General features: G+C 35.9%; 5 protein-coding genes and 1 pseudogene across 9 annotated transcripts; 5 read left to right on the forward strand and 1 right to left on the reverse strand.

Annotated features, from left to right (window-relative positions):
- The first annotated feature begins 339 nt into the window (after positions 1–339).
- On the forward strand, positions 340–4387 carry LOC127254244 (vacuolar protein 8-like). The gene is made up of 3 exons (XM_051279254.1): positions 340–2208; positions 2931–2992; positions 4331–4387. Exon 1 carries the CDS (start codon positions 487–489, stop codon positions 2197–2199), a length of 1713 nt encoding a protein of 570 aa, XP_051135211.1. The 5' UTR covers positions 340–486; the 3' UTR covers positions 2200–2208; positions 2931–2992; positions 4331–4387.
- Positions 4374–8202, forward strand: LOC127254246 (plant UBX domain-containing protein 4). Of its 2 annotated transcripts, XM_051279257.1 has the most exons (5): positions 4374–4864; positions 5475–5760; positions 6386–6481; positions 6570–6993; positions 8079–8202. In XM_051279257.1, exons 1-4 carry the CDS (start codon positions 4374–4376, stop codon positions 6948–6950), a joined length of 1254 nt encoding a protein of 417 aa, XP_051135214.1. In that variant the 3' UTR covers positions 6951–6993; positions 8079–8202. The 2 variants fall into 2 exon arrangements, with proteins under 2 accessions (XP_051135214.1, XP_051135213.1); XM_051279256.1 differs by lacking the exon at positions 8079–8202 and having other exon boundaries at positions 6570–7147.
- Positions 8176–11362, forward strand: LOC127254250 (chromatin remodeling protein EBS-like). 3 transcript variants are annotated; one of them, XR_007839442.1, is made up of 6 exons: positions 8176–8318; positions 9185–9527; positions 9640–9708; positions 10636–10774; positions 11103–11205; positions 11277–11362. XR_007839442.1 is itself a non-coding variant. In XM_051279263.1 (5 exons), the coding sequence occupies exons 1-5, from the start codon at positions 8246–8248 to the stop codon at positions 11127–11129; spliced, it is 651 nt and encodes a 216-aa protein (XP_051135220.1). In that variant the 5' UTR covers positions 8176–8245; the 3' UTR covers positions 11130–11362. The 3 variants fall into 3 exon arrangements, 2 of the variants coding, with proteins under 2 accessions (XP_051135220.1, XP_051135221.1); XM_051279263.1 differs by having other exon boundaries at positions 11103–11362; XM_051279264.1 differs by having other exon boundaries at positions 11109–11362.
- Positions 11277–14806, forward strand: LOC127254247 (uncharacterized). 2 transcript variants are annotated; one of them, XM_051279258.1, is made up of 6 exons: positions 11277–11387; positions 12504–13004; positions 13380–13501; positions 13593–13684; positions 14317–14403; positions 14552–14806. In XM_051279258.1, the coding sequence occupies exons 1-6, from the start codon at positions 11335–11337 to the stop codon at positions 14660–14662; spliced, it is 966 nt and encodes a 321-aa protein (XP_051135215.1). In that variant the 5' UTR covers positions 11277–11334; the 3' UTR covers positions 14663–14806. The 2 variants fall into 2 exon arrangements, with proteins under 2 accessions (XP_051135215.1, XP_051135216.1); XM_051279259.1 differs by having other exon boundaries at positions 11278–11387; positions 12528–13004.
- A 2217-nt stretch (positions 14807–17023) lies between these two features.
- On the reverse strand, positions 17024–20532 carry LOC127254248 (uncharacterized). Its single transcript, XM_051279260.1, has 9 exons — positions 20366–20532; positions 19943–20076; positions 19681–19742; positions 19427–19547; positions 19113–19261; positions 18454–18561; positions 18248–18367; positions 17720–17893; positions 17024–17366 (listed from the first exon to the last, which is right to left on the reverse strand). The coding sequence occupies exons 2-9, from the start codon at positions 20022–20024 to the stop codon at positions 17265–17267; spliced, it is 918 nt and encodes a 305-aa protein (XP_051135217.1). The 5' UTR covers positions 20025–20076; positions 20366–20532; the 3' UTR covers positions 17024–17264.
- Positions 20533–21048: 516 nt separating this feature from the next.
- On the forward strand, positions 21049–25926 carry LOC127254251 (lysM domain receptor-like kinase 3; annotated as a pseudogene).
- The last annotated feature ends 175 nt before the right edge of the window (positions 25927–26101 follow it).

Raw genomic sequence — 26101 nt, forward strand, 5'->3', positions numbered from 1 at the left:
CGCTAAATTAGAACTAAATTTCAAAGACTCATATACACAACAGTTGTAATAAATATTCGACCTACATATGACTTGCTGTATATTTTTATACTTTCAGTATAATTTGTAACTATAACAATAACATAAAACGAAATGAACTTAATACTAGTACTATTTAAATTTTAAATTTTAATTTTCTGTTATTATAATAATAATATTTTTTAATCATATTGATAGATAAAAAAATAAAAAAAAAACGGAATGAGATGAGTGGGACCGAGCAAACATAAGATTAAATGAGGACCGTCCGATGCGTACTGTATTCCATTCCATGCGTACGATAGAATTTTCCCTCTGCTGGCAGTGGCACCTGCGCCTGCCTGCCTTCCTGCGCCATTTCCCAATTTTCTTCTCTTCTTTTCATATATTTGCTGACACTCTCCACAATTATAATCAATCACGACGACCTTCACTTTTTCATCTCTCGTAACTCTCACTAAAGCCACCATGGATTCCGACGCCGCCGCGTCGTCCCTCTCCCCCGCCGGAGCCTTCGGAACCATTGCAGAACTCCTCGAGGACCTCCTCACCGCCTCCGCTTCCATCTCCTGCTTTGCCTCCAGGTGGCAGACCATTCGCGCCAGACTCGCCTCGCTCAGCTCCCTTCTCTCGGAAATCGCGGATTCGCCGCACTGGTCGGAGAATCCTCTCCTTTTGCCGATTCTTCCGGAGTTGCTTTCTACTCTCCGCCGTACGGAGACTCTGTGTTGCCTCTGCTGCGACGCCTCGTCCGTCGTCGTCCGAGGCAAGCTTTTGATGCAGTCCGACCTTGACATGGCTGCCGGCTGGCTTTCTAAGCAGATTAATGAGCTCGAGATCCTCCTGCGCTCAGGCGTTCTTCACCAGTCTACCGCCATTGTTCTTTCTCGCCCCGAAGGGAGTTCCTCGAAGGATGAGGTTGAATTTTTCGTGAGAGACCTCTTCACAAGGCTTCGGATCGGAGGGATGGAGTTTAAGCGAAAGGCGTTGGTTTCGTTGGTCGAGCTTCTGTCGGAGGATGATAGTTTCGCCGCCGCGGTGGTCGCGACGGAAGGAAGTTTAAACTGTTTGATTTCTCTTCTCGATCTGAGTTCTCACCAGTCCATTAGAGAGTCAGCCGTCCTCGCGGTGTCTCTGCTCGTATCCGCCGGAGATACACCGCGAAAGTGCGTGTTCGAGGAAGGAGCATTAGGACCTCTGCTGAGAATGATGGAGTGTGGTTCAATGTATATGAAGGAAAAAGCCGCCATGGCTGTGGAATTTATCACCACCGATACTGATAATGCTTGGGCGATTTCTGCTTACGGAGGAGTCTCCATTCTAATCCAACTCTGCAAAACCGGTTCCTTCACAGCTCAATCCCACGCTGCTGGCGCGATAAGAAATATTTCCATGGTTGAAGGCATTCCAATTGCTTTAGCCGAAGAAGGAGCGATTCCAGTTTTAATGCAGTTGCTGATGTCTGGTAGTTCACCAGCACAGAGTAAATCAGCAAATTGTATAGCGATTCTAGCTTCCACGAGTGAACATCTTCGCAGCTTGTTGGTACAGCACAATGGATTGCAAAAGCTGTTGCATATTTTCCACGAATGCTCGGGTGTGGATACCTTGGAACACGTGTTGCGCGCGATTTATTCGATATCTGTTTCGGACGCCAGCTACAGGATCTTATCAGGATCAACTATGTTTATACTACGACTTGCTGAGCTTGTGCAGCACGGGAATGTTACGTTACAACACATATCTGCTTCATTGTTGGCTAATTTGGCCATCAGTGATGGCAACAAGAGAGCTGTGGTTGGGTGTATGGGATCTCTGGTGAAGCTAATGGAAACATCAAAACCTGACGGAATGCAGGAGGTCGGGACAAAGGCATTGCTCTCTTTGCTGTCTGTGAAATCCAATAGGAAAGAGTTTGTTGGGGATGAAAAGAGCTTGATGAGACTGATACACATGCTGGATCCTAAAAGTGAGGTTGTTGCAAAGAAGTACCCGGTGGCTGTCGTGGCTGCAATCATGGCTGGAGGTAGCCATGGCTGTCGAAAGAAGCTTGTATCAGCAGGTGCTTATAACCATGTACAGAGTTTGGTAGAAATGGATGTGGCAGGAGCTAGAAAGGCTCTGCAGAGACTCTCTGCAAATCGGCTAACGAATATATTGACCAGGAAGTGGAGAGACTGACTATTGAAGGTAATCTTATCTTACTTACTGCCTTCATTTTACGACGAAGATACAAACTTCATTTGGTTGTTAGCATCCATAACTGATCCTAGAAACCTTCAATACTTACCAATTCCGATGCTACAGAATGTTCTTTCCCTATTGGAGCTTACATCTTTAACTACAAGAATCCCAATTCACCATAGAATCTTAAATATGAGCTGAGTAATTGTCTTATGTGCTTAGGTTGTTTCTGCTTATGTAGACTAATCTTACCTATTATTCTTAACTCTTACCCAATAACCCAATCATGAATGAATTCGAACAAATAAGTCGAATGATAAGTGCAAGATGGGGTCAGCAAGAAACGTGATTCATGGTGATTATATATCAATGTCATGCTGAGGGCCAGTGGCAATCTTAGATTTGTGCTGATTTTGCTTGCTGAATGATCAGCATAATGGAAGATGTTCCTCATCTCATTACACTACTTCTAATAATTACTATATTTCAACACTCTCTCACTGCCCTCTACTTTGAAGAATTATTTTTTCACAACAGGGATGTTTTGTTTCGATTTTATTATGTGGGGTATGGTTTTATTCATATTAGAATCTGGATGGCTTGGCTTCATGATCACTTGTTTTTTTATTCATACCATGTAGCAAGAGTCTTTTATAAATTAAATTGCAATATTTTAATTTCTTAAAATTCCATTTTATCATCATATCACCCTTTTATGTTTTGTGCAGAAGGACAATCTTGTTTTACCTAACAATGGCAAGGAGGAACCTCTTCTTTTCCTGCAGTCATGGTACATCTCAAAAACTTAACTCATATAATAGTAGTAGTAGTAGTAGTTCAGTTCTAATACTGTAGAATATTGAATCTATTAATTGTTTTTGTTTTCTTTTTTTTTTTTTTTTTTAAAAAAAGAGTATCCTAAATGGGGATGCAATTTTTTAAGTGTCCTTGTTTTATGATTTATTTAATTTATTTGATCTGTGATGTAATGGAGTGTGTTTCCTAGCAATTGTTTTGACCTAAGTGCTTCCTTGGTGAACGTTTATTTGTTTGTTTGTTGTTAATGTACATTATGAGTTATGTTCGTTTTCTATTTCATTTGATGTTTTTGAGCCTTGTAGAGATCCAATTTATCAGTTTGATTAGATTAGCAATTACATGAACAGAATATAGCATTAGCATGAGACTAACCTTTTTATATGCTGTAGAAAAGACCTCCAAATTGCATTGTGCGGCTCTGTTTGTTTACCGCTCAAATATTTTTTAATGTTTGGAAATTTTATATCAAAGAAACCCACCCGAAAAGTGGAAACGGATACGAAAGTAACAGTCTCAAAGAAAACAGGGCATTCATTATAAACAGATTTCATTGGGTGTGCTTACTTGTAATATTTTATCCTATTATACTATTTTAATATATATATATATATATTTTTTTTAAAACATCAAATTTAACATTTAATTTTTATTTATTTTACTAAATTAAAATGTAATTTTACAAATATATATTTATATCATATTAAATAATTATTTTAATTTAAAATTTTACTATATAAAGTAAATACAACCTCGAACCATTTTGCAAGCCACGCTGGCTTTTTCTATGAATAATAGCTGGATTATGGAGATCGTATTTTGTAAGATATAATCGTATTTATTCACTTTTAATATTTTTAGTATAATTATTTATTATGTTATTTTTCAATTATAAATTATTTTTAAAAATGGTAAAAAATATAAATTAAAGAAAAGTTATTACTATATTAAATTAAAAATAAGAATAAAAGATTTTAATTGGTAAAAATTTATTTTCGTTATTTATTTGAGTATATTTATATTAAAATTATACAAATATTAAATATTTTATATAAAAGATTGTTTGATATTTTAAAATTATTTCTACAATCTTTAATAAAAATATAAATATAATTTTTTTTTTATAAAATATCGCAAAAATATTTCCGATATTATTTTCTTATTATTTATCTGTGGATAATTACTCTATTTATTTTAAAAAGATTCGAGTCCGAAAATTTTTGTTAATATTATATTTTTAAGAATTTACAGTTGTATAAATATTTCCAGCTCATAGTCTAATCTTTTACTACTATTTAATTTATTAATATAGAAGAGAAGAGGGTTGGAGCAGGGCAAGCAAGAACGCTCCGACGATGGAGAACCAGTCGACGCCGGCGGACGCCCACCCACAGATTTCCCTCATCAACACCTTCTGCGAGATCACCGCTTGCGCTTCCAAATCCGAGGCTCTATTCTTCCTCGAATCTCACAATTTCGATATCGACGCCGCCGTCGCCACTTTCCTCGATAGCACTAACCCCGCCGCCGACGACGATGCCGCGGCTCTCACAGCCGCCAATCCGAGCTCTCCACTTCAGCCTTCGCAGTCTCACTACTCGCCTTCTGAATCGGCGTCTCCTTCTCCTCGCTCCCGATCCCCTTCGCCGCCGCCTGCTTCTCGATCGTATAATCTTCGTTCCGTCGCTAACCCTAAGAAAACTGGAGCCTCAGCGTCCGGGCGGCGGAAACCGGGGGATGGTGGAATCAGGACTTTGGCGGATCTGAATAGTAACCCTAGAGACGAGGATTCTGATAGCGATCCCGATTTTGATCCTCAGGAATACTACACCGGCGGAGAAAAAAGGTTAATTTCCTTTTCCTTTAAAAAAATAAAAAAATAATTTCTCTGCATACCATCGAAACCCTAATGCAATTTGATGATTGAATTCGAAGAAATAATCTGTTAGTCTAATTTTCCCTGTGCGATGTGTTCCACTTTATGCAAATGCGAGTTACCTTACTATAAAAAACTTTAGTAGTTTTTCTCAGATGTTCATTTGAATGGAATCAGTCACCTCCTTTTGTTGTAGCATATTGTTTTTCTTGATTATGCAATGTCAGGTTTTGTGTTCATCTGATTTCCAGTTTATTGTAGAAGAAAATATTATTAGTCGAATTCGAATTCCGGACAGGTTTATGGATTACCTAGCATTTTAGTGAAGTTACTGATGACTTCTGAGATCCATAAAAGATTACTTGCTGTTTGGGAATTTTTGGTGTTTTGGGTTGTGTTGGATGTGAATTTTTTGTATATAGGTTAGTCGAAAAAGAAACAAATTTCAAGTTTCTGAACATAAAAGTAAATTTCTAATAAGTTATTTCATATATTTAGGGTGCATTTATATACACTATCAAATGAAATTGTTCTTTGAAGATGCAGACATTTTCTTAAACCTTGTTATTCTGTGTTACAGTGGAATGCTTGTTCAAGATCCAAGGAAGCCGACAGATGTTGATGCCATATTTAATCAGGCTCGACAATCAGGTGGTGTTGAAGCATCTGCTGAACATCACATGCCTTCTTCAAGCTCGAGGAGCTTTGCAGGAGCCGGAAGGCTACTTTCTGGGGAGGTGGCGTCGTCTCCTCCTCAGCATCCTGAAGCTGTCAATCATAACATTACTTTCTGGAGAAACGGCTTTACTGTAGACGGCGGACCTCTGAGGAGACTGGATGATCCCCAGAATGCATCTTTCTTGGAGGTATGCCCTTTTATGTTTTTCTATTCTCATCTACTAGAATCATCGTAGAGATAATTTCATTTCAACTTACTCTGACCGGGATCACTGAAGAACTTGGCTTGCTATGCTATAGATCCTGTGTCGTTATGCTGCTGAATATTGTGTTGTATGTCTTAGTAGTCGAGTAGAACAATATTAATGGTATAGTCGGTGGCTCCAAAAGGATATGAATGCATATTTTTTTTCTTTGCCTACCCACATAGTTGAACTTGCCGATATATGAATAGAAAGATAGAATCAATGATTTGCTGTAGACTTCCTTTATGCATTGGGGATGTGTTTACCCTAAGTGAGTAGGGTTGATAATACTTTTTAATCTTTCCTAATCACATATTTACTTTGAAGGATTAAAAATTTTTATTGTCCTTAGCCTGAGATTATTATATTAGTTTTGATCATTATCCTATCCTAACTCATAGATGAGTCCCTTAAACCATGATTAAATAATATAATCGAATCCTTAAAATTAAACACCCCTTTGTTATTTTGGTGGCTAATTTTGGATGTTTTTTCATGTGTGTTGGATTCTTGTAAAAACTTGGGAGTCGAACCGTATGGTTATTATCATCGTTTGCAAACAATGCAGAGTATCGGGAAGTCAGAGTGCCCGCAGGAGCTTGCCCCGGCTGATAAGAGAACTGCAGTCCATGTGAATCTTGTGAGGAAGGATGAAGACTACAAGGTTGTGCTCTCTGTTACGAATCTTTTGTCAGCTTCCATCCTGCATTATTCATCGTTCTTAGTCGTACGCTGTTATTCCATTGGTGCAGGAACCGAAAAGGTCGCGCCTTCCATTTCAAGGTGTTGGGAGAACTCTAGGCACAACAAGCGACACAACCCCGATGGAGTCGAGTTCTGTTACAACAACCCTGACTACTGCTCCGGTGCCATCTCTTGGCCTGGTCGTGGACCCATCCCGACCGTCCACATCGATCCAGCTGCGACTGGCTGATGGGACCCGGATGGTTTCGCGGTTCAACAATCACCACACGATCAGAGATATCCGGAGCTTCATTGATGCATCTCGGCCTGGCGGACTGACGACTTACCAGCTGCAGACGATGGGTTTCCCGCCCAAGCAGCTCGCCGATCTCGACCAGACGATAGACGAAGCCGGCATAGCCAATTCAGTGGTGATCCAGAAACTGTGACGGATGTTGCAGCAGCAGCGCCGAGCCATTAAAAAATGATCAGGTTATATATATATATATATACAGTTTACATGATGCTTTTTTATTTTATATTTTTTAATGGTTACTATGATCGAAACCAAATCCAATTGATTGCATTTGTGGCTACTTCTTTTTCTTTTCTTTTGTTGGAAATAATTCGTTTTTTTGGGGACTGAGTTATGTGTTAGCAGTTTTTGTTTAGCTTCAATTGATTGATGAGATGTTTTGGTTCCTCTAAACTAACTTAATTATATATATATATATATATTCAAAATAAGCTTTTTCAACTCATCAACTTTATTTATTCAGTTGTCAATCCATAAATTTTATTTATCCAATTTAAATTTTAAATAAGTTGTTACAGTAATTTTATTTATTTTTTACTATTATTTTTTAAATATTTAATTTTTTCTATTATTTTAAATAGTTTTTTATTTTTATAATTTAAAATAATTTTTAAAAAAAAAATTAGAAAAAAAATTAAAAATTAAAAGGAAAAATATAAAAATTGAAAAAAAATAAAGGAAGCAGCGCAATTTGGCATAGGTCGGAGACAATTGAGCGTCACGAATATGATATTAATATTAATTGGAAATGGGAGATGGCCTTACTATTACACAATATCTTTAGTCACGAGACTGAAGGAGCATGTGATATGGCTTTCGGAAATATTTCTTGCACTTGTAAGGATAGTAGTTACATCCCCTCTAAAGTATAAATGACTATATATATATATATAAAATGTGATAAAAAATAATAATATTTGTCTAATATAAATTTATTTTTAAAAAAAAATAGTTATTATAAGATATACTAAAATAAAAAAATAAATACGGGAGGGAGGGAATAATTTTTTTTTACAAGAAATAAGACTCTTATAGCAGCCGTATAAAAATATAAAAAGATTTACTGCAAACTAAAATATTACACAAACAAATCCAATACATAGAAGACTACATCGTCGAAGGTGGACCCACATCATCAATGGTTCACGCTGACTGGACCAAGAATCCGGGACCCCCCGAAATAAGATACAGTATTGTACAATTCTGTGTATTTCGTATTTGTACTATTTTATTTATTAGTATATTATATTTATTATCGTAGGAAAGAAAGCTGCGAGTGGACAGACCACTGAATCCCATTTCTCCGACACCAATTTCACCGCTCCCCATTTCCCTCGGCAATTAGGGTTTCTGCTAATCTGCTTGCTTCGATTCCCCGCTGTAATCTGCTACCACTCCTCCCGTTCCAGTTGCCGCCGCCGCCTCCGTATGGCGAAGACGAAGCCGGGAAAGAAAGACCTCGATTCCTACACAATTAGAGGCACCAACAAAGTTGTCCGACGTAATTTCTCTCTTCACTCCTTGTTCTTTGCTTCAGTGTCCTTTTTTAGGGTTTTGATTTCTAGCGTCGTTCGTTGGTTGACAAATTGGTTCATTCCAATTGTTATTGTTGTTCTGTTTCTTTTTTTTTTTAGGTTTTTCTTTTTTGTTTTAATTCTTGAACTGTCTGTTGCTGAAACACGCGTGTTTTTTTTTTTTATCTTTTTAGTTTGTGCTGGCACTACATTCGAAGCTTTTGGGTATGATCCTTGTGAACTATTGGATTGGTATTCATGTGTTCCAATTTGTGTTCAATCTGAAATGCTGATTCAACTTGGATGTAAATGGGGCGTTGGAGTTTCTTGTTAAAAAAAAATAGCATTATTTAAGGAAGCTATGAAATGCTTGTAGATGGGCATACACTTTTATAAATGCCAAATCCTACACTACTGCACTTAGAAATAACTACTGAAGAGTGAATGTGTTTATATGCTTATTTGCACACTCTTAATTATCTTGCTTACAACTATTATTGTTTTTTCTGTAATGTGTATCTAGGAACTCAGAGATAGCTTTTTTGTGGAGGAAACATTTCACTTTTGAGTAATTTTAGTCCTATAATTAAACTGGTATTTAAGCTGGAAAAATATAGGCTATGAATGGCAATAATGGCTTATGTCTCACATGCTATTTTACAGTCAATCTTAGTATTCCAAATATATTGTGGGACTAACATTCTTGAAAGTTGTTGCATTGTTGCAATCAGCTTTCGTTTATGGAAATAAAATTAATTTCACCGTATGAATGGACTTAAATAGAAAATGTTTTTCTTGCTGATATCTACAAGTGTGATTTGTCTCGTATTAACACGTGTCATGTCCCTTGTAGCTGGGGATTGTGTGTTAATGAGGCCGCCCGAATCAGACAAGCAGCCATATGTTGCGAGGGTTGAGAAAATAGAGGCCGATCACAGGAATAATGTGAAAGTGAGAGTAAGGTGGTATTACCGCCCTGAGGAATCCATTGGCGGCCGTAGGCAATTCCATGGGGCCAAGGAACTCTTCTTATCGGACCACTTTGATGTACAAAGCGCCCACACCATTGAAGGCAAGTGCATGGTGCATTCCTTTAAGAACTACACCAAACTTGAGAATGTGGGAACGGAGGATTATTTTTGTCGGTTTGAGTATAAGGCTGCCACCGGAAGCTTCACTCCTGATCGTGTTGCTGTGTGAGTCTCAAATATTTTTAATATTCTTTATTTCAATTATCAGTTGATAAATATAAACCATAAAGCTGAAAGTGCATCATGATAACACATTTTTGTGTTCCTTTTGTTGAAGTTATTGTAAGTGCGAGATGCCTTATAACCCGGATGATCTCATGGTGCAATGTGAAGGATGTAAAGACTGGTATGGTAGCTAGTCTGATTCTTATAACATGGTTTTTCCGATGATCAATGTTTCCTCAATGTTTTAGATGTATAACGGTTTTCGATTATCCAAATGTGAGACTTATTGTTCCTGTTTTGTTCATAGTTTTATAGACTACCAATCAAACGGTGACCTACAGTTTCAGGTTTTCTATAATAAGTTAATGGTCGGGTAAGTTTGAAATCCGCATTAAAGTCTTTAGTGTGCTGAAATAAAGTCCACATCACTAACCTTCATAGCTTTTTGTTCCATAAGTGAGATTAAATGTATGACAAGCGGAAATGTTGGGTATTATAAGTTTTGTTTGTATGTGTCTAAGCGTTGTATTATAATAGGATTTAATATAATATTCTTTTACCTATATTGGAAAATAGAATACGGTAAATGTAATCATTTTATTGCAGCTGCCCCATTAGTTTCCATTGTTAAGTATGGCAAATGTTATTTCTGACAGCATTTCCAAGTAAAATTTGATGGGAGTTAAAGCATATGCAATTTTATTTCTGAAAAAATTGTGTACTAAACTTTGATTACATTTTGTATATTAAACAAATGATAATGATGAATTAATTTTACAATGCTCGCATTCAAAATATACTTACCCTTGAAGCACCATCATGTAAGTTCCAAGTTCTCTTTTACATTTTCATGTTTGTTCACCCCTTGCTGAACTCAATATTATAGTATTTTTGCTTTCAATTTATAGTTACCTAAAGTATGACTTTCAAGAAGACTATATGTAGTGCATCCAGCATATGATTGTTCTTGACTGGGAAATAGTCACTTTGTGCATTTTTGACTCCATTACCCCACATTATAAATATTTTTTTCCCCCTTTAAAATGCCATGATTGACTTGTTTTTTTTATGTTTCTGTTGATTGGCTATCTTGATGCTTTTTTTGAAGGTTTCATCCTTCCTGCATGAGTATGACCATAGAAGAAGCAAAAAAGTTGGATCAGTTCTTGTGTTCTGTTTGCTTATCCGATGATGAGACGAAAAGGTCCTTGAACTCATTCCCTGAATCTTCAGCTACTGAGGCAAAGGTAAGGAATACGTTTGTTCTTGATACTTGAAAATTGTAAAAATGTATGAATGAAAGAAACATATCTTTTGGGGGTGATGAGATGTTTTGACAGTTTATTTGAACATTATGAAAAAGATACTTATATTACCGCATAGCTTCTCGAATATGGGAAAAAATCTATTGGTTTATTTCACAACTTTGGTCTTTGTGGCGATATCATTATCAATCAAAGATTACATTCTTATTTCTATTTATTTACTTGCATATTATCTAACATTATATTGGTTGCCCTTTAAAGCATCTCTATAAAAGCCAACACACTATTTTTGGATATTTTTCTGAAATAGGTGCAGCCAAAACGGCGAAAGAGATGAGATGAGGCAAGCTGATGTTGAGAGTTACGGTGCATCATCATGCAGTGACACCCACACCCCTTGTTCTTCTTGCATAGTAGGGTTGGTGCTGTTGTTGTTGTTGTTGTTGTTATGGCTATTATTGTATGATGAAATTGTACATTGCAGAGGCGATGTAAAAATGGATTGGATCGATGGGACGAGTTTGATGACGATAAATGAATGAATGAATGAATGGCAGAGGGATTGGATTATTGGATTTCTTCACCTAATTTATGGGTAACTTTGTTAATTATTTGCTTGCTTTGCTACACACGACATTATTATTATTATTATTATTATTATATTCATGTCTTCTTCTGCAATCTGCACTTTTGTTGTTTTCTTTGCTCTAAGTGTTTGTTTTTTGTGCTTTTTATTACAACATCATGCTCCTCTGCATTCCTTCCTTATTTCCTAGTTCCTTAATGGAATAGAAATGCTCTTTTCAGTTAACTTACAGAGATTAATACACACTGATTCTGATCTTCTTATGCAAAGATACTTTTGAAAATTTTGCCATTATTAATCTACATACAATAATTTGAATAAAGTATCACCATGAATTATACATATTTCTTTCCCACTATCAAACATCTATTTTAAATTTAAAAAGTAAAATCAAAACACAAGTTAACATAAAAAGAAGAAATCTTGTATGTATGTTCACCTATTAAAATGTACTCTCTCTAAAACCTTGACAATTAAGAACTTGTCTTTACTCTAATCAAAATGTTGCTTATTTTGATTGTTTTTACTACATAGTTTATAGTTTTTAATAAGGAATATATAATAGTATATTATAATTGTTAAGCTAAAAATATAAATCATAAAATCATCATCGAGTTTGTTCACTGTTGTAACAATTCGATAATGTAACACCGAAACACATTTTCTAACCATTATTGTTAAAATAAATTCGAGTTAATTAGCTATTGATAGTTTGAAAGAGAAAATATGTATTCCCTCTGCCCGATGCAAGTACAATTACTAGGAAATGATAATGAGTATTAAAAAAATACTCCCTCCGTCCCATGTAACATGGGTCTATTATTATACACGTAAAAATAATTATAGATTTAGATTAAGATAACTAAGTAGTTTAATTAAGATTAAAAAAATTAAATTTTAAATTTTAAAATATGATTAAAGTGTATAATTAATTTTTTTTAAAAAAATTGATAAATTATGTGGAATGAACGAAAATAAAAAATATAAATAAATTATGTGGGACGGAAGTAGCAGTAATAAGTATGTAAAAAATTTCAAAAGTGCATTCATTTTCATTGTAGTACCTAATAAAAATATGTAAGTTCGTACAGCAAATTCATTCTTACCTTTGACTCTGACCATTAGATTAATAAACAAAAGCCTCCACAGTTTCAACGGCACAATTACTTCTTCCCCAAGTGAAAATCAACATATTTATCAGTTCCGATTCACTGCAACATCCGCATCCATCAACCACACTTCATTTATATATATACATAAAAAGGATCGGATCAAAGGGATGAATTTCCTGGCGGGAAGATCGGCAGCGAAAGAAGGCTCCTATTTCCTCAAGGAATCCAAACAGGCCGTCGCCCGAGTCCTCCAGAACACCTCCGGCAGCCCGATCCAGGCCAATAATACCGGAATTCCATCCGCCGATGTTCTTCCGGAGGTGCTCCGCCACTCTTTGCCTTCCAAAATTTTTCATTCTCCCGACGACAATTCCCCGTCTTCCTTCTCCAAGGCCTCCAAATGGGCTCTGAAATCCGACCCGAATAGGCCGCCCGGGTCGGTTGCTTCCGCCGACGCTATTAACCCTCTTACGGCTTATGTTTCTCTACCGCAAGTTACTTTTGGTCCCAAAAGGTATGCAGATTCTTACCCTTTTGATTTAGGGTTTTTGATGGCGATTGAACCGCCATTTTTGCACAAATTTGGTAAGGTTGTTTGATGTGGTTAGTTTCCTTCACTGAAATTAAACTTACAGAGTATTATATTTCAGAATCCTCCATGAACTGAACCACAGCTACAGATAATTAAGAACAGCAGTAGTTCACCTGCATCAAAAGTTTATCTCTGATATTTGTGATCAGAATTTTCGTTATTGATTTTTAGTTCAAGCCTTATTATTTTTCAATTTGTTGGTTGAGTTTGCAGCATTTGTTGTGTGAGAATTTCTGTCGATTCTTGCTTTCATTTTTGTCACAGCACTGATGAACTAAACATCTGATTGAAATGCAGATGGCAGCTGCCGAATTCTGAGAGCTCAATTGTAGCATCGACTGCGAATGATTTACGGCAAGACAAGCATGCTCCCATCAACCCCGAAAAGCTGAAGGCTGCAGCTTTAGGGCTATCAAGAAGTAAGTTGTGGTTCAGAACAGTTCTATACGAACTGTTTATTCTTCTGTAATCATGAATTTGAAAACTGACTGCTGTTTTGTTTTTCGACAGTTGGATCTGCTTTTGCTATTGCTACTGCTATTGTCTTCGGTGGTGTTTCCTTGTTCTTTGGGCTGGTTGCATCGAAGCTTGAGATGCACAACGTAAGTATATTTCTAAGAACATCAACTTCGTTTGTTTATATGGTTTTTCGATATATTCACTGTGTGCAGAGATGTATGTTGTTATTTTGCTCTCTCTTTTTACGAGTTTGTATGTAAGTTGTCAATCATTAGAATATTGCTGTAACATTTAAGAATTTCCAAGTGATGATCCTTTCGTTTTATTTACTATGTTAGAAGTAAGAAAAGTATGCTCCAGTTTCTTGCATTTAGTAAATTGAAAGTAGAGATTAGAAGAAGGGAGAGATAGGGTTTAATATTACTCAGACATATGTTAGAATCCAATATTGAAAAAAGTATGTGTTTGTTGCTTCAATTCAATACAACAGGGACATGATTTACACACAATTATGATGATGTTGTTACATCATGCGGTGTCTTGAGCAAGTCCAAATGATTGCGAAGTACATTATATCGGTGCTAATTGTGTGTAGTTTAGGATGTAAATTTCTTCGAGGATTGCACGAGTATAGTGGCGTCGACTTTCCGTGAATACATATCCATCTTCTACTTTATCTCATAGCATTTACTACTATCTTAATTATTATTTTTTTGCTGTTTTTGCATCCCCTTCAAGTTAAATGTTTTTTTTTTTTTTTTTGGGTAATTTTCAGGCCGACGACATTCGGACTAAAGGGAAGGATTTCATGCAACCAAAGATCGAAACATTTAAAGAGCAATTAGGGCCCTTAAGAACTTGGGTAGGCTGGATTGGATGTTGATAGATAGATAGATAGATTCTCTCATAAGTCATAATGATATAATCAAATTGCAATATTCTTGTAAGTAATTAATCTTCCTGTTTAATTAATTAATTAGTCCCAATTTGTTTTGGTTTGATTTGATCAGGCTGAGGATGCATCTCAGAAATGGCATATGGAAAAGGACAAATCTTTGAAAGAAAAGCCTCTGATAAAGGAGTTGTCAAGAACATTAGGTGTGAGAACTTCTTCCTCTTAAAAAAATGATCTTACATCTATTATGTTGTTTTTGTATGTACGTATGTAATATATAGTTTGAAAAGTTATACACCAAATTTTCGTATGATTTTGTTAGCTGTTAAAATTGAACAGTAAATCTATCAAAACAAAATGATTCCATCAAGCAATGCATATTACTACATGGGCTTGTGAATAGTATCTTATTATTATCCATTTCCCATGGATAATCTATTTCACACCATTTTGGCCCAATTTTGTACCCAAAGTAATCTGTGTTTGATTGGTGGTTTGAATTTTGAGTTGAGATTTGAATAGTAAAAATTTTGAATTTGAATAGTTGTATGATTTGACATAAATGGGTGTTGATGTGATATTTTGAATGTAAAATTGATTTTTAGTATAATATAAAAAGTAAAAAAATAGGTGTTTGATTTGATGTTTTTGGAGTAAAAAAATGAGATAGAATAATGTATTTGGGGAAAAATTCACCAAACAAACACACTCGTCTTTACAAACTACCAAAAAAAAAAATATAATAAAATAATCTCAATGCATGTGAACCGTTGGAATTTCCATCCACTAGATACATGTATGTGTATGTTTGCTTTATTTATGTATAATATGAATGCTAAACATTCAAAATTGTAATTATTTTGTGCCCAAAATTTCATTTATTGAAGAAAGTGGGCAGGTAATCAGTCTAATTCTGCAATATTTTTTTTTCAAACTTGTTGCATACTTATCTTTGTTTAATCACATCAAGAATCTTATGACTGTTAATACTAATTATTGTTATTTATAACATCTATAAATTATATTTAAATGTTATACCGGCAATTTTAGTCAATTGATTGTATGATAGTATTTTTATTATTTAGGGTCCATACCTACAAGTTGGACATGTATGTTATATTTTATTATATGTAGAAATAATTTCTTTTAGGAAAAAAAAAGTTGATATAATACACATAATAATAATAAAAAAAACTTAATAAATCAATGCTCACGTATTATTGGATATAATGTTTATAAATGCATAGTAGATTGTTTTTATGATTAACAATTTTTATTAAATAAATAAATTTATAACCAAAATGTCGGCCATAATCATATGATATGCGGTTTTAAATATATGAAACTATTGAAGATTCATGACACCTCTCCATGCTATAGAAATTTAATTCTAACAATAATTTTATTTCAATAAAATGTAACAAAATTTTAATACACTAAATGAGTGCTTTAAACCACCAATAATCTTAACATTTAAATGCTTGATCTATTTCATATTAACACATTATTTATCATTAGAAAAAATTCATATGTACAAGCAAAATTGTGACACCTGGCCCGCAAGCCACGCGTGTCGGGATCGTAGACGCACATCTTATTTTAGAGTTTTTTTAGTAGGACTCTCAAAAAAAATTGTTCACATTATTGACCTGAATAATTTATTCAATCTATTTAACTTATATTTACTCTTGGATGGCCTAATACCGGCTCATCCATACTCGAGAATTGGCCTAATATCGACCCAACTCTGGAGGTATTACAAAAATGATGTGCATTAAATTTGAAAATCTGTTCTGTATCATAAGTTTCGAGTTTTCCTACTCAAGAATAGAAAATTTGATTTTAATAAGAAAACCAACAAGTCTATATTTATTTATAGTGAAGTAAATACACCACACTCATATATGTTTATAGAACTTTTCTAATCAATCGTATAATGACTACCAAATCTATGTAGTAGAACACAAACTAATGTTCTACACACACTATAAGTATATGATCCACAAGAGAGTGAGAAAAATAAAGAGTAAAATTCAAGAAACAAACCACAAATGTATTCCCGACATCGTATTATTTGTTGTGAAGAGGATTTGATCCGGAAGGAACTTTACGCTTATCTGAAGTGAACTCATTAGCCATCTTACCATTTGTATAACTGCTCAAAATGATCGCTAGAGCTGCGACTGCAACTGTAATCAAAATGAGGCGAAAGGAATAACATGTCATAGTGTAAAATTTATGAATGTAGAATGTGATATTTGAATTCGATGAATTTATATATATATATATATATATATAGACATACATCTAAACATGTATGCAATTATATTTGATTGAATTTCATGACTGATAGAGACGTTGAAGGTCTTCCTAGTCTTTATTGCAATGACTGCTTTGTTGAGTTGTAACTATCAACTCCCCAAATACACCCTACACTTCCGAACTTTTCTTTTTCTTAACTATTCAAGATATCGATTATTTCTCTAATACATCACATCAAATAATTATGATGTACATACTTACTCATCACGATATATAGTATGAGCCAACCAAGAACAAAACAAAGATGTAAGTGTATCGACATGAATTTGCAAGAAATAACTGTAGAGATTATCTGATTTGTTCATATAACAAAAATAATCAACAATAGATCCTCAGTTACGTAATAATAAGAAAACAGCAAGATGTGAGCAAGCCTTATTAGCTTCCCTGAATAAAATATGCATAATCAAGTTGAGCGCAAATTGTCCAGATAAAAAAAACTTGGCATGGTTGAAGATATGGTACCATGATCAACTAACTACCAAAGCTCTGTAACTAGATCTTCATCAACGATTAATTGGAGTGTGCATTCTTTCAACTATTTGATTCACTGCATCTCGAGACATTACCAGGGTGTCGTGCAGCAGAATGCTATAAACGTTTAGACCCTGAAAATTGAAGATAAAGATGATTAATTCCTGCAGCAGGAGGGGGAAGGGTGATCATACAATGAATTGCATGATCCAAATCACCGGAAAATAACTAATTGAGTGCACACCATGGCTAATTAACACTTATTCAGAAAATGATTTTAGGCCACAATATTTTTGTTGTTCCATGTCAAAGCGCAGAAGAATCAAAACAACTTTCAGAAATGGGGGAAATAAATACTAGTAGCCCATGCACATGGTTCAAAAACAATGAAAGAAAGAAAATTGCGCGCACACACACACACACACACATTTGCAACAATAATCCGACCCACATTCAACACTCAATGAAAGGAAGTTCCAGGACTTACAATTGAAGGCAGTATGTTGATGTAATGTAGATTCTGAGTAGCCAGTTTAAGCTTTTCATTTATTGGACCACCATCAACCAGTAAAAGCTTTTTGGTATGCTCCATCTGATTGAAATAGTTCACCATGTTTTTCGTCTTGTGGGATGGAACCTCTAAATCCTCATAAACCATAAGCTGTATATTTGAAGTATTCTGTTAGTTTTGACAATCTAATGTTCATGCAGCTAAATATTAGGAGGATAAAATAGTTGTATGAAATACAATCTGCAACTCTTCTAGGGGAAGAGCAACTAGAAGTTAGTGAAAAGATGACAATTAAAGCAGCAGATAAAAGGTGGAAGCAAGGCATATGGAGGACTATAATCTATGTTTTGTCCAATACTTATGGGCAAAAGAATTTCTCACATTAACCATACATTAATCATTGCTAGCAAAGAAATTATTAGAGAGCTACGTCATTCAGCATGGATGACAACCTATGTTATAGCTACATCAATCTTAAAGTACTAATTTATGTAATGTACTTGCCTTGCCTTCTGCTGCACGGGCAGAAAGTGCAATCTTCAGCCCTAGACGGCGGACCTTTTTGTTTAGCTTGATAGCGTGACTTCGGGGCTTTGGACCATGCATGGTAGCACCACCCCTGAACTGTTGACCATGAAATCTATTTTGTCATACTCTGTCAAAAACTCTCATTGTACAGAAAGCAAACAGAAATTGCAAAGCAATCTCACCTGTGGACCACGTAGTGTTCCATGCCTAGCTCGACCAGTGCCCTTTTGTCTCCAAGGTTTTCTACCAGTCCCACTGACCTCACTAATGGTTTTCGTTGAATGAGTTCCCTAAGAAACATAATGCCTATGTAACTTGTAATGACATTAAATGAAATTTGGGAATGTTTAATTACTAAGCTTTTAAAATTAACTCAATCATGGAGTCGAATCAACAATTAAAATCGTCAGGCAAGATTGATGAGAAGAGAATAATTCAAGATTCAAGAAATTAACTAAAAAGTGATGATAATAAGGAAAAAAAAAAACCCAACAAAACAGCAACAAGTATTGTAATAATTTCAAATGGATGCATCAAACACCAAACACTAGCAAACCAGAATGGAGATATAAGCCATAATGATATTTCAAAATATTATTATCTTTTAGGAAAAAGAAATGAAGGATTAATATCTGTTAGAAATCTGGGGAAAATTTGTCTGTATTAAAAATAATGTGGGTTGTGCCCGGTTCAACGTTCAGAAGTATTTTCTTATATATCTTTTAGCAATCCAAGGAATTTATATTTGTTCGGAAACGGATTTGTCTCAAACAGGCTACATCAACCAATGACAGCATGAAATAAGTGATTAAAGTGACCAACAAAATAGAAAATATTGCACCTGCCGCCGTTTAGCAAGTTGCCACGTTACGACACGATGAATAATATCTTTCCTGATTGGTACATCAAAAACATCACCAGCCAATACCATTAGGCCCTTATCCTCTCCATAAAAATTTGAAACTGGAATCACAAGGTCCTGATACAAACCTACAAGGATAGAGGTGAAATTAAACAAATTGCACGAGCTTGTTAACATGGTACCAAAAGAAATAACATAAAATAAAAAGGATAAACCAACAGCAAGCACCCCTAAAAATTAATATTTGCTTACAACAAAAGACCAGGAGTATTTTCAAGAGGCTATAGTTGTACCTAGTTTTCGATCAGGAGTCAACACCTGCTTAGAACCTAACAGCTCTGAGGGAAATGCACCCTCACTTGAACTAGGAGTCAAAATAGTAGTAGAATACATTCGGGGAGCAACACCACATCCCTGGTACAAATGAAAAAGTAGGATAAAATTCTATTACAAGAAAAGAAAAGAAGAAACTATAATGTATGTTTTATTTTTAAAATGAATTCTAGAAGACTTTGGCAAATATATGTTCGAGTTTCTAAAGACCTACCTTTCCATGTGCAGAATACAGTTTAGAATACAAGCCATCTCCATGGCCATTACGATTTAAAGCTGCATCCGGTTGTCAAAGCCACCCAAAAGAAAAGAAGAAAGATTTAGAAAAATGAAACAACGTTGTTCCTAAGAATCACGCATAGAAATGAATGCAGCACCAGCAAGTTCGAAACATACTAGCACTATAATATAAGAAACAATCATTAAACAGAAAATTGGTCTTTTCTTCCGAGAATCAAGAATGCCCAAACACCCACCACTAGAACGACACAGAAGTCCAGATGAAAAATCAAAAGAACCCAAGGCTCGAAATAGCCTTCTTGAAATCGGCAATGCCATCTTCAAATCACCAGGCAATAAAGCTATCGAAAAACCCAGATTAAAATCCCACCTGGAATCAAATACAACAGTCAAATCATCTCCAATAAAGAGAAAAAATCAGAATGAACTCCCTGAAATGGAAATGGGGAGAAGGAAATGCAAACGGAACATGAAACCCTTCCTTAAACCCTTCGGCCACAGTGGCCAATATGTTCCATTGTGCGTCGGGTCACATCTTTCAATATTGAAGAAAACCAAAATTAATGCGTTAATCGAACCTATAGCTTCGAATTTCAATCATCTTCGTAGTTCATAGAACAACCATTACAGCATCGAACACCTCGATTTCAAGTGATTACCTTGTCGAAGAGAGCCTATGTATTCTTCAGGTTCAAACGAAAACTGCTGGCGCAGCTAAATCGCCATCATCTTCCTCTCTACCGTCGTCGTCGTCGTCCGCCTCCACTCCACTGCGCCGCTGTCCTTGAATGAGGAGAGCTTTTGGGCTCTGCATTTGTTCAAAACCAAATGGACTGTAGGCCCATTTATATATACGTATGTATTAACGATAAAACATATAGCTGTGCCTGTGTTTACTACACCGATTTTCCCCTCCGTTTATTGTTCAAAATCCCAATTTACAATTTTTACGTAACAAATTTTCACTCAATACTATTTTTCTTAAAAAAAATATTATATTACATATATATATATATACATATGTATATTTTCACAAAATATCAAATTAAAAAAAAAAAAAAAACGAGCTCAAATACAAATTTTTTACGTTTAAAATAAAAATCATTTTTTAGTTGGTAGCTGGAATGCATATGAATGCAGACTATGGAGTTGAGTGTGGTTCGAGGACATTAATGACAGCACCACCAAATCCAAATTACGTTTCAGGATTCAGCGTTGAAAATCATAGTTATACTAATATGATTCAACGACGACAAGTCAAATTGAATTCAATTGTTTCCCAGAAAAGAAAAAAAATGTGCTTTTTGATGCCAACCCATACCTCCATATGATCAATGCCAGCATTAGATTTTCCTCGAATGGCTGAAACAATGGTTGGCGTTTCATTGCTGCTCTTCTTCGAAGCTCTGCTGATCGGAGGATTCGTCGTCGCCGACGGCCGCTGCACCGGCGGCTGCGACGTTGCACTAGCTTCCTACTTCGTCCTGCCGGGAACTTTCCTGCAGAACATTTCGAACGCAGCGCAGGTCTCAATCCCTACAATTATGAGTTACAATCCTGGAATCACAAACCAGCACTACCTGCTCACAAGCACACGAGTGAACGTGCCGTTCCCTTGCGACTGCCTCGGAGGCGGCGAGTTTCTCGGCCACGTCTTCACTTTCAACACGACTCCTGGCATCACGTACGACGTAATTGCGAACATTAATTTTGCGAATTTGACGACTGCGGAGAAGTTGGAGAATAGTAATGCTCATCTGGACTTGAATACTGCTAAGACGAGCGTCGCGTTGAAGGTGCCGGTACTTTGCAGCTGCGGCGATGAGAATGTGTCCTCAGACTATGGATTATTCATCACTTATCCTCTGATAGATGGGGAAACCCTACCGTCCGTGGCAGCGAAGAATAATTTGAGTGAGGATTTGGTAAGGAGGTATAATCCGTCGTTCAATCGCATGTCGGGCAATACTGTGGTGTTTATTCCCGGTAGAGGTGAGTGATTGCTCAAGGCTTTTTCGGTAACTCCATTTTCGAAACTCGATTATGATATGTGCTTGATTGTTGCTGTTGATTCGGAGATACTGTATTGCTAGAAGTAGCACAGTATGCTTTTTGTTTGATACTATAATATATTGGATCATCTTCTCAACGCACTCCAACTTGGAATATTATAATAGTCATGGGATGCCATGGTGGCTTAATTCTTGGTGATGAAAGAGATGCTTTTGAGTTTGAATTGGGATAATAGTTGAATACTTTATGGGTTTCAATTTTCGTCAAAATGTAGAGAAGAAAAGCATCACTTGAACAATGTTTGCTTAGCAGCTATTTGATTGAATTAATGGCTTGCATTGTTCACTGAGACTGTATAATGTTTTTTTGATATTGTCTATGGAGCTCAGTAATGTTGAAATGAGAGCAGCCATATGTTGGTTAAATGTAATGATTGTCACTTGAATATGGAATGGGACAAAAGCGAGTGAAGATTAGTTTAGTTTGCCGAATTTGATTTTGTGCAGAGAATCACCATTTCAAACCTCAAAAACTTTTCTATTCTTATCGAACTAGACTTTGTGGAGATTAAATGAGTTGGGTGCTTTTGGTAGGCACCGTATTAAAATACACTGTTTCTTTGCATTTGTGTGAATGTCTTAGAGCCTATACATATGCAACATGTCAAGAGTTGTATCTATCCATTGTCATCATCTTGTTAAGAGTTTTTCGAATAAAAGGTTGGGGTCATGTTTCCTGGTGCCATCTTTTTTCGGAGTTTTCTCATTTCATGATTAAAATCTTCTGATCTATATGCAGACCAGAATGGAAGTTTCCGGCCTCTGAAGTCCCGGCAGTATGTTTTAAGCTATTGCTCTATAAGAAAGCATGATTTTTTCTGCTAGGATTTGATTTGGTTTTTCTATACTGATCTAACTTGTTCCTTTCTTTTGTCTCCTTGCAGCAAAGGTGGCCCGACCTGCTCATGTTTTAAAGCTTGTTATTTACAATCAACGATAACCCTGAAAATTCTTAGTACATCTACAATCCTTTTGTGATGTCTGTATTTAGGATTGTCAAGCAGAGCCACAGCTGAAATAGCAGTTGCAGGAATAGTTGGGGTGTGTTTCTTCGCAGGCTGCTTATATATGAGCTTGAAAAGGAAGAACTCACACAAAAGTCAGTTGCTTTCAAAAGACCATGAAAATCAGATGAAACAAGGTGGTAATGGTTATTCTTTGATAATTGTATAAATTCTCTTTGGGTCTTCTTTTTGAACTTTGTGTTTGATTCGATTACAAATTTCTTCTACTCGAATATCATGGGGATGGTTGTGCGTGTTCATAGTCTGCCAATGTTTTTCTTGATGGCTGCTTTTTGGTAAACTAATTGAATGTTGGTTAGAGAAATCATTGGATGGCAATGTCGTGTTCCTGCACAGTAATTGATGCTTCTTTATATTCTGGCAAAGAGGCTTCAGGCGTATAAACACAAACACAATTGGTCTTGTTGAGTTTTATTCCACCAAAGAAAATTTTCGTCGAGTAAATTTGGTTCTCATTAAAGTCAAAGACACATTGGCGAGTAAATTTGGTTCTCATTAAAGTCAAAGACACATTGGCTATTTTAAGATGATGTGTTGCTAGAGGTATAAACATATTGTGTTCTGTTGTCAGCCTAATGCTTAAGAAACATTTCCACAGAGAAAAAGGGACTTATAATATATTTCTACCTCGAAATTGAATTTTCTTTATCTACTTAATTTGATAATTAAAAACCTGCAATTAAGTTCCTGATTCTGCTGGTTTCTGGCATGGAGCATCTCTAGTCCTTACAGGAATTACTGTTGAAAACTCAGTTGAGTTCTCATATAATGAACTGGCAAAGGCCACCAATGACTTTAGTATTGCAAATAAGATTGGAGAAGGCGGGTTTGGCTCAGTCTACTATGCTGAGCTCCGAGGTGAGGTAAGAAAATTAGTAATAGTTTGGTTGCTTTGCGTGAAAAGAGACGTTTTTATTGCAATCAGGTTGTTTGTATTTAGTACATTCTTTCTAAATTTAACACATGCCAGTCATGTGTGAACATTTGCATAACTTCGAACTTCTGGATATCTATATAGTTTCTGTCTACGATGTATTCTTGCAGAGAGCAGCAATCAAGAAAATGGATTTGCAAGCCAGTAAAGTGTTTCTTGCTGAGTTGAGGGTTTTGACACATGTTCATCACGTCAACCTGGTAATTTTCTAATACACTTTTCAACAACTGCTGGCTCAATTGCGATGTATTTGGGCTTAGGTATTGAAATCTGGGAATGTTGTTTGTAGACATGTATTTCAAACCACCCAAACAACTACACGGTTTTAAAACAACCTTGATAATTGAACGAACTTGCTGATAACACTTGTTCTAAATGCAGTCCACCATATATACTTGCACTTTTATTTGTGGTATATGTTTCCGAGTTTTCTCTGCTTTGAGAGTTCGATAACCCCCTATAAATTACTTGGCACATCTCATTAAGTGAAATGAGTCCCCAATGAAATTTCTAGTTGATTTATACAGATATCATTGCACATGTAAGGATAGTGCAGATACTGTTAGTCTTCTTTCTTGGTTCTGATCCTGATGATAAACATTATGCAGCTTACGAAAAACTTTAATATGTAATATCTTTTGTGGCTGTAGAGCAACTCTGAACTTGTTAGTGATTTTAATGAACTACCTGTTCTTGCTGATTAGTTCATTTTATTTCGACAAAGGTGCACTTGCTAGGATATTCTGTTGAAAGGTCTCTTTTCCTTGTATACGAATATGTGGAGAATGGAAACTTAAGCCAACATCTTCGAGGTTCAGGTGTGCTGAGTTCATATGCATTAAGGCGACTGCTATTTGGTGTCATCACACACTGTTTATTATGTTGCAATTTTTCTCAGATATGGATCCCTTGCCATGGTCAACAAGGGTGAAAATTGCTCTCGACTCAGCTAGAGGTCTCGAATATATTCATGAACACACAATCCCTGTCTGTATCCATCGAGACATAAAACCATCAAATATTTTGATAGACAAATACTTTCGTGGGAAGGTCGACTCACATTCTAACTGTCATTGTGCATACAATTTTTTTTGTAGTCTTTTAGCACATCTAACCAATTGTTTTGTAGGTTTCCGACTTTGGTCTAACAAAACTAACCGAAGCTGGGAGTGGTTCAGTGCAAGCAGGTGGACTTGAAGGCACATTTGGTTACATGCCGCCTGAGTAAGACCCTTACACCGATGCATTTTCATAGGCGTTTGTTGACATCAATTAGTTTATCCAGGGAACTATAATTTCACAAATTATAATCTTCACTAGTCCTCAACCCTGTCCGTAGAAAGCAAATTCATCTTGGCTTCATTGTTTCTTTCATCTATATATCTCGAAAAATAGCAGTTTCCAACCTATGCCATAGTAGGAACTTGGAATTTGATCATATATAGTTTTCTAACTTTCAAGAACTAGATAAATGTGGTTACTATGTATCTTTGCTCTTCATCGTCACTTCTTTGATTCAACAAGATTGGATCGACTCTTATTCCTTAATTTTCATTCCTTAATTCTGCTGGCAGATATGCTCGGGGCCATGAGGTTTCTCCTAAAGTAGATGTGTATGCTTTCGGTGTTGTTCTTTATGAGTTGATCTCAGCCAAGGAAGCCATTGTTAAAAATGCTACTTCTGCTGCAGCTCCTACATCCCTTGTTGCTCTGGTACATCGTTCTCAACTTTCTTCGCATCGACCTATACTACAATTTTTGGTTTGGTTTGATGAGTATCTGTTTTGTAGTTTGAAGAAGCTCTTGGTAAGTGTAATCCAACGGAGGGCTTGATCAAATTGGTTGACCCTCGACTTGGTGACAATTACCCCCTCGACTCGGTCCAAAAGGTTCTTGCAACATTTTATCTAACTTATTCTCCTATGTTCATAATGCATTGCCGAATAGTTAGTTGTCTATTTACAGATGGCTGAGCTTGCTCGAGCTTGTACTCGTGAAAATCCCAAACAACGGCTAACTATGCGATCCGTTGTGGTCGCGTTGATGGCTCTCAAGTCTCCTCCTGTCTCTTGAAAAATGTAATTTGCTCGTCTCAATATTCACTATTTGATCCGTGACCTCACGAGTTCATCCCACGTCACTTGGTAAAAAACACCTATTATTATTTGTTGATAGTTTAGTGATCGTAAGCCTTTTGGTCTGTGCAATATTAATGTTGGTTACAATGAAAATAAATAATTTCAACGAATGGTAAGGAAATTAACAAATGATTGATTGAGTAAACAAAATTTCATTTGATAGTGATACGAAATGAAATGAAGAATGGCAAAGGGCAGAAATGGCATCACATTTGACAGACTGACA

This window comes from Andrographis paniculata, unplaced genomic scaffold, assembly GCF_009805555.1.
Source record: "Andrographis paniculata isolate CXL003 unplaced genomic scaffold, ASM980555v1 Contig52END, whole genome shotgun sequence".
Taxonomy (NCBI): Eukaryota; Viridiplantae; Streptophyta; class Magnoliopsida; order Lamiales; family Acanthaceae; genus Andrographis; species Andrographis paniculata.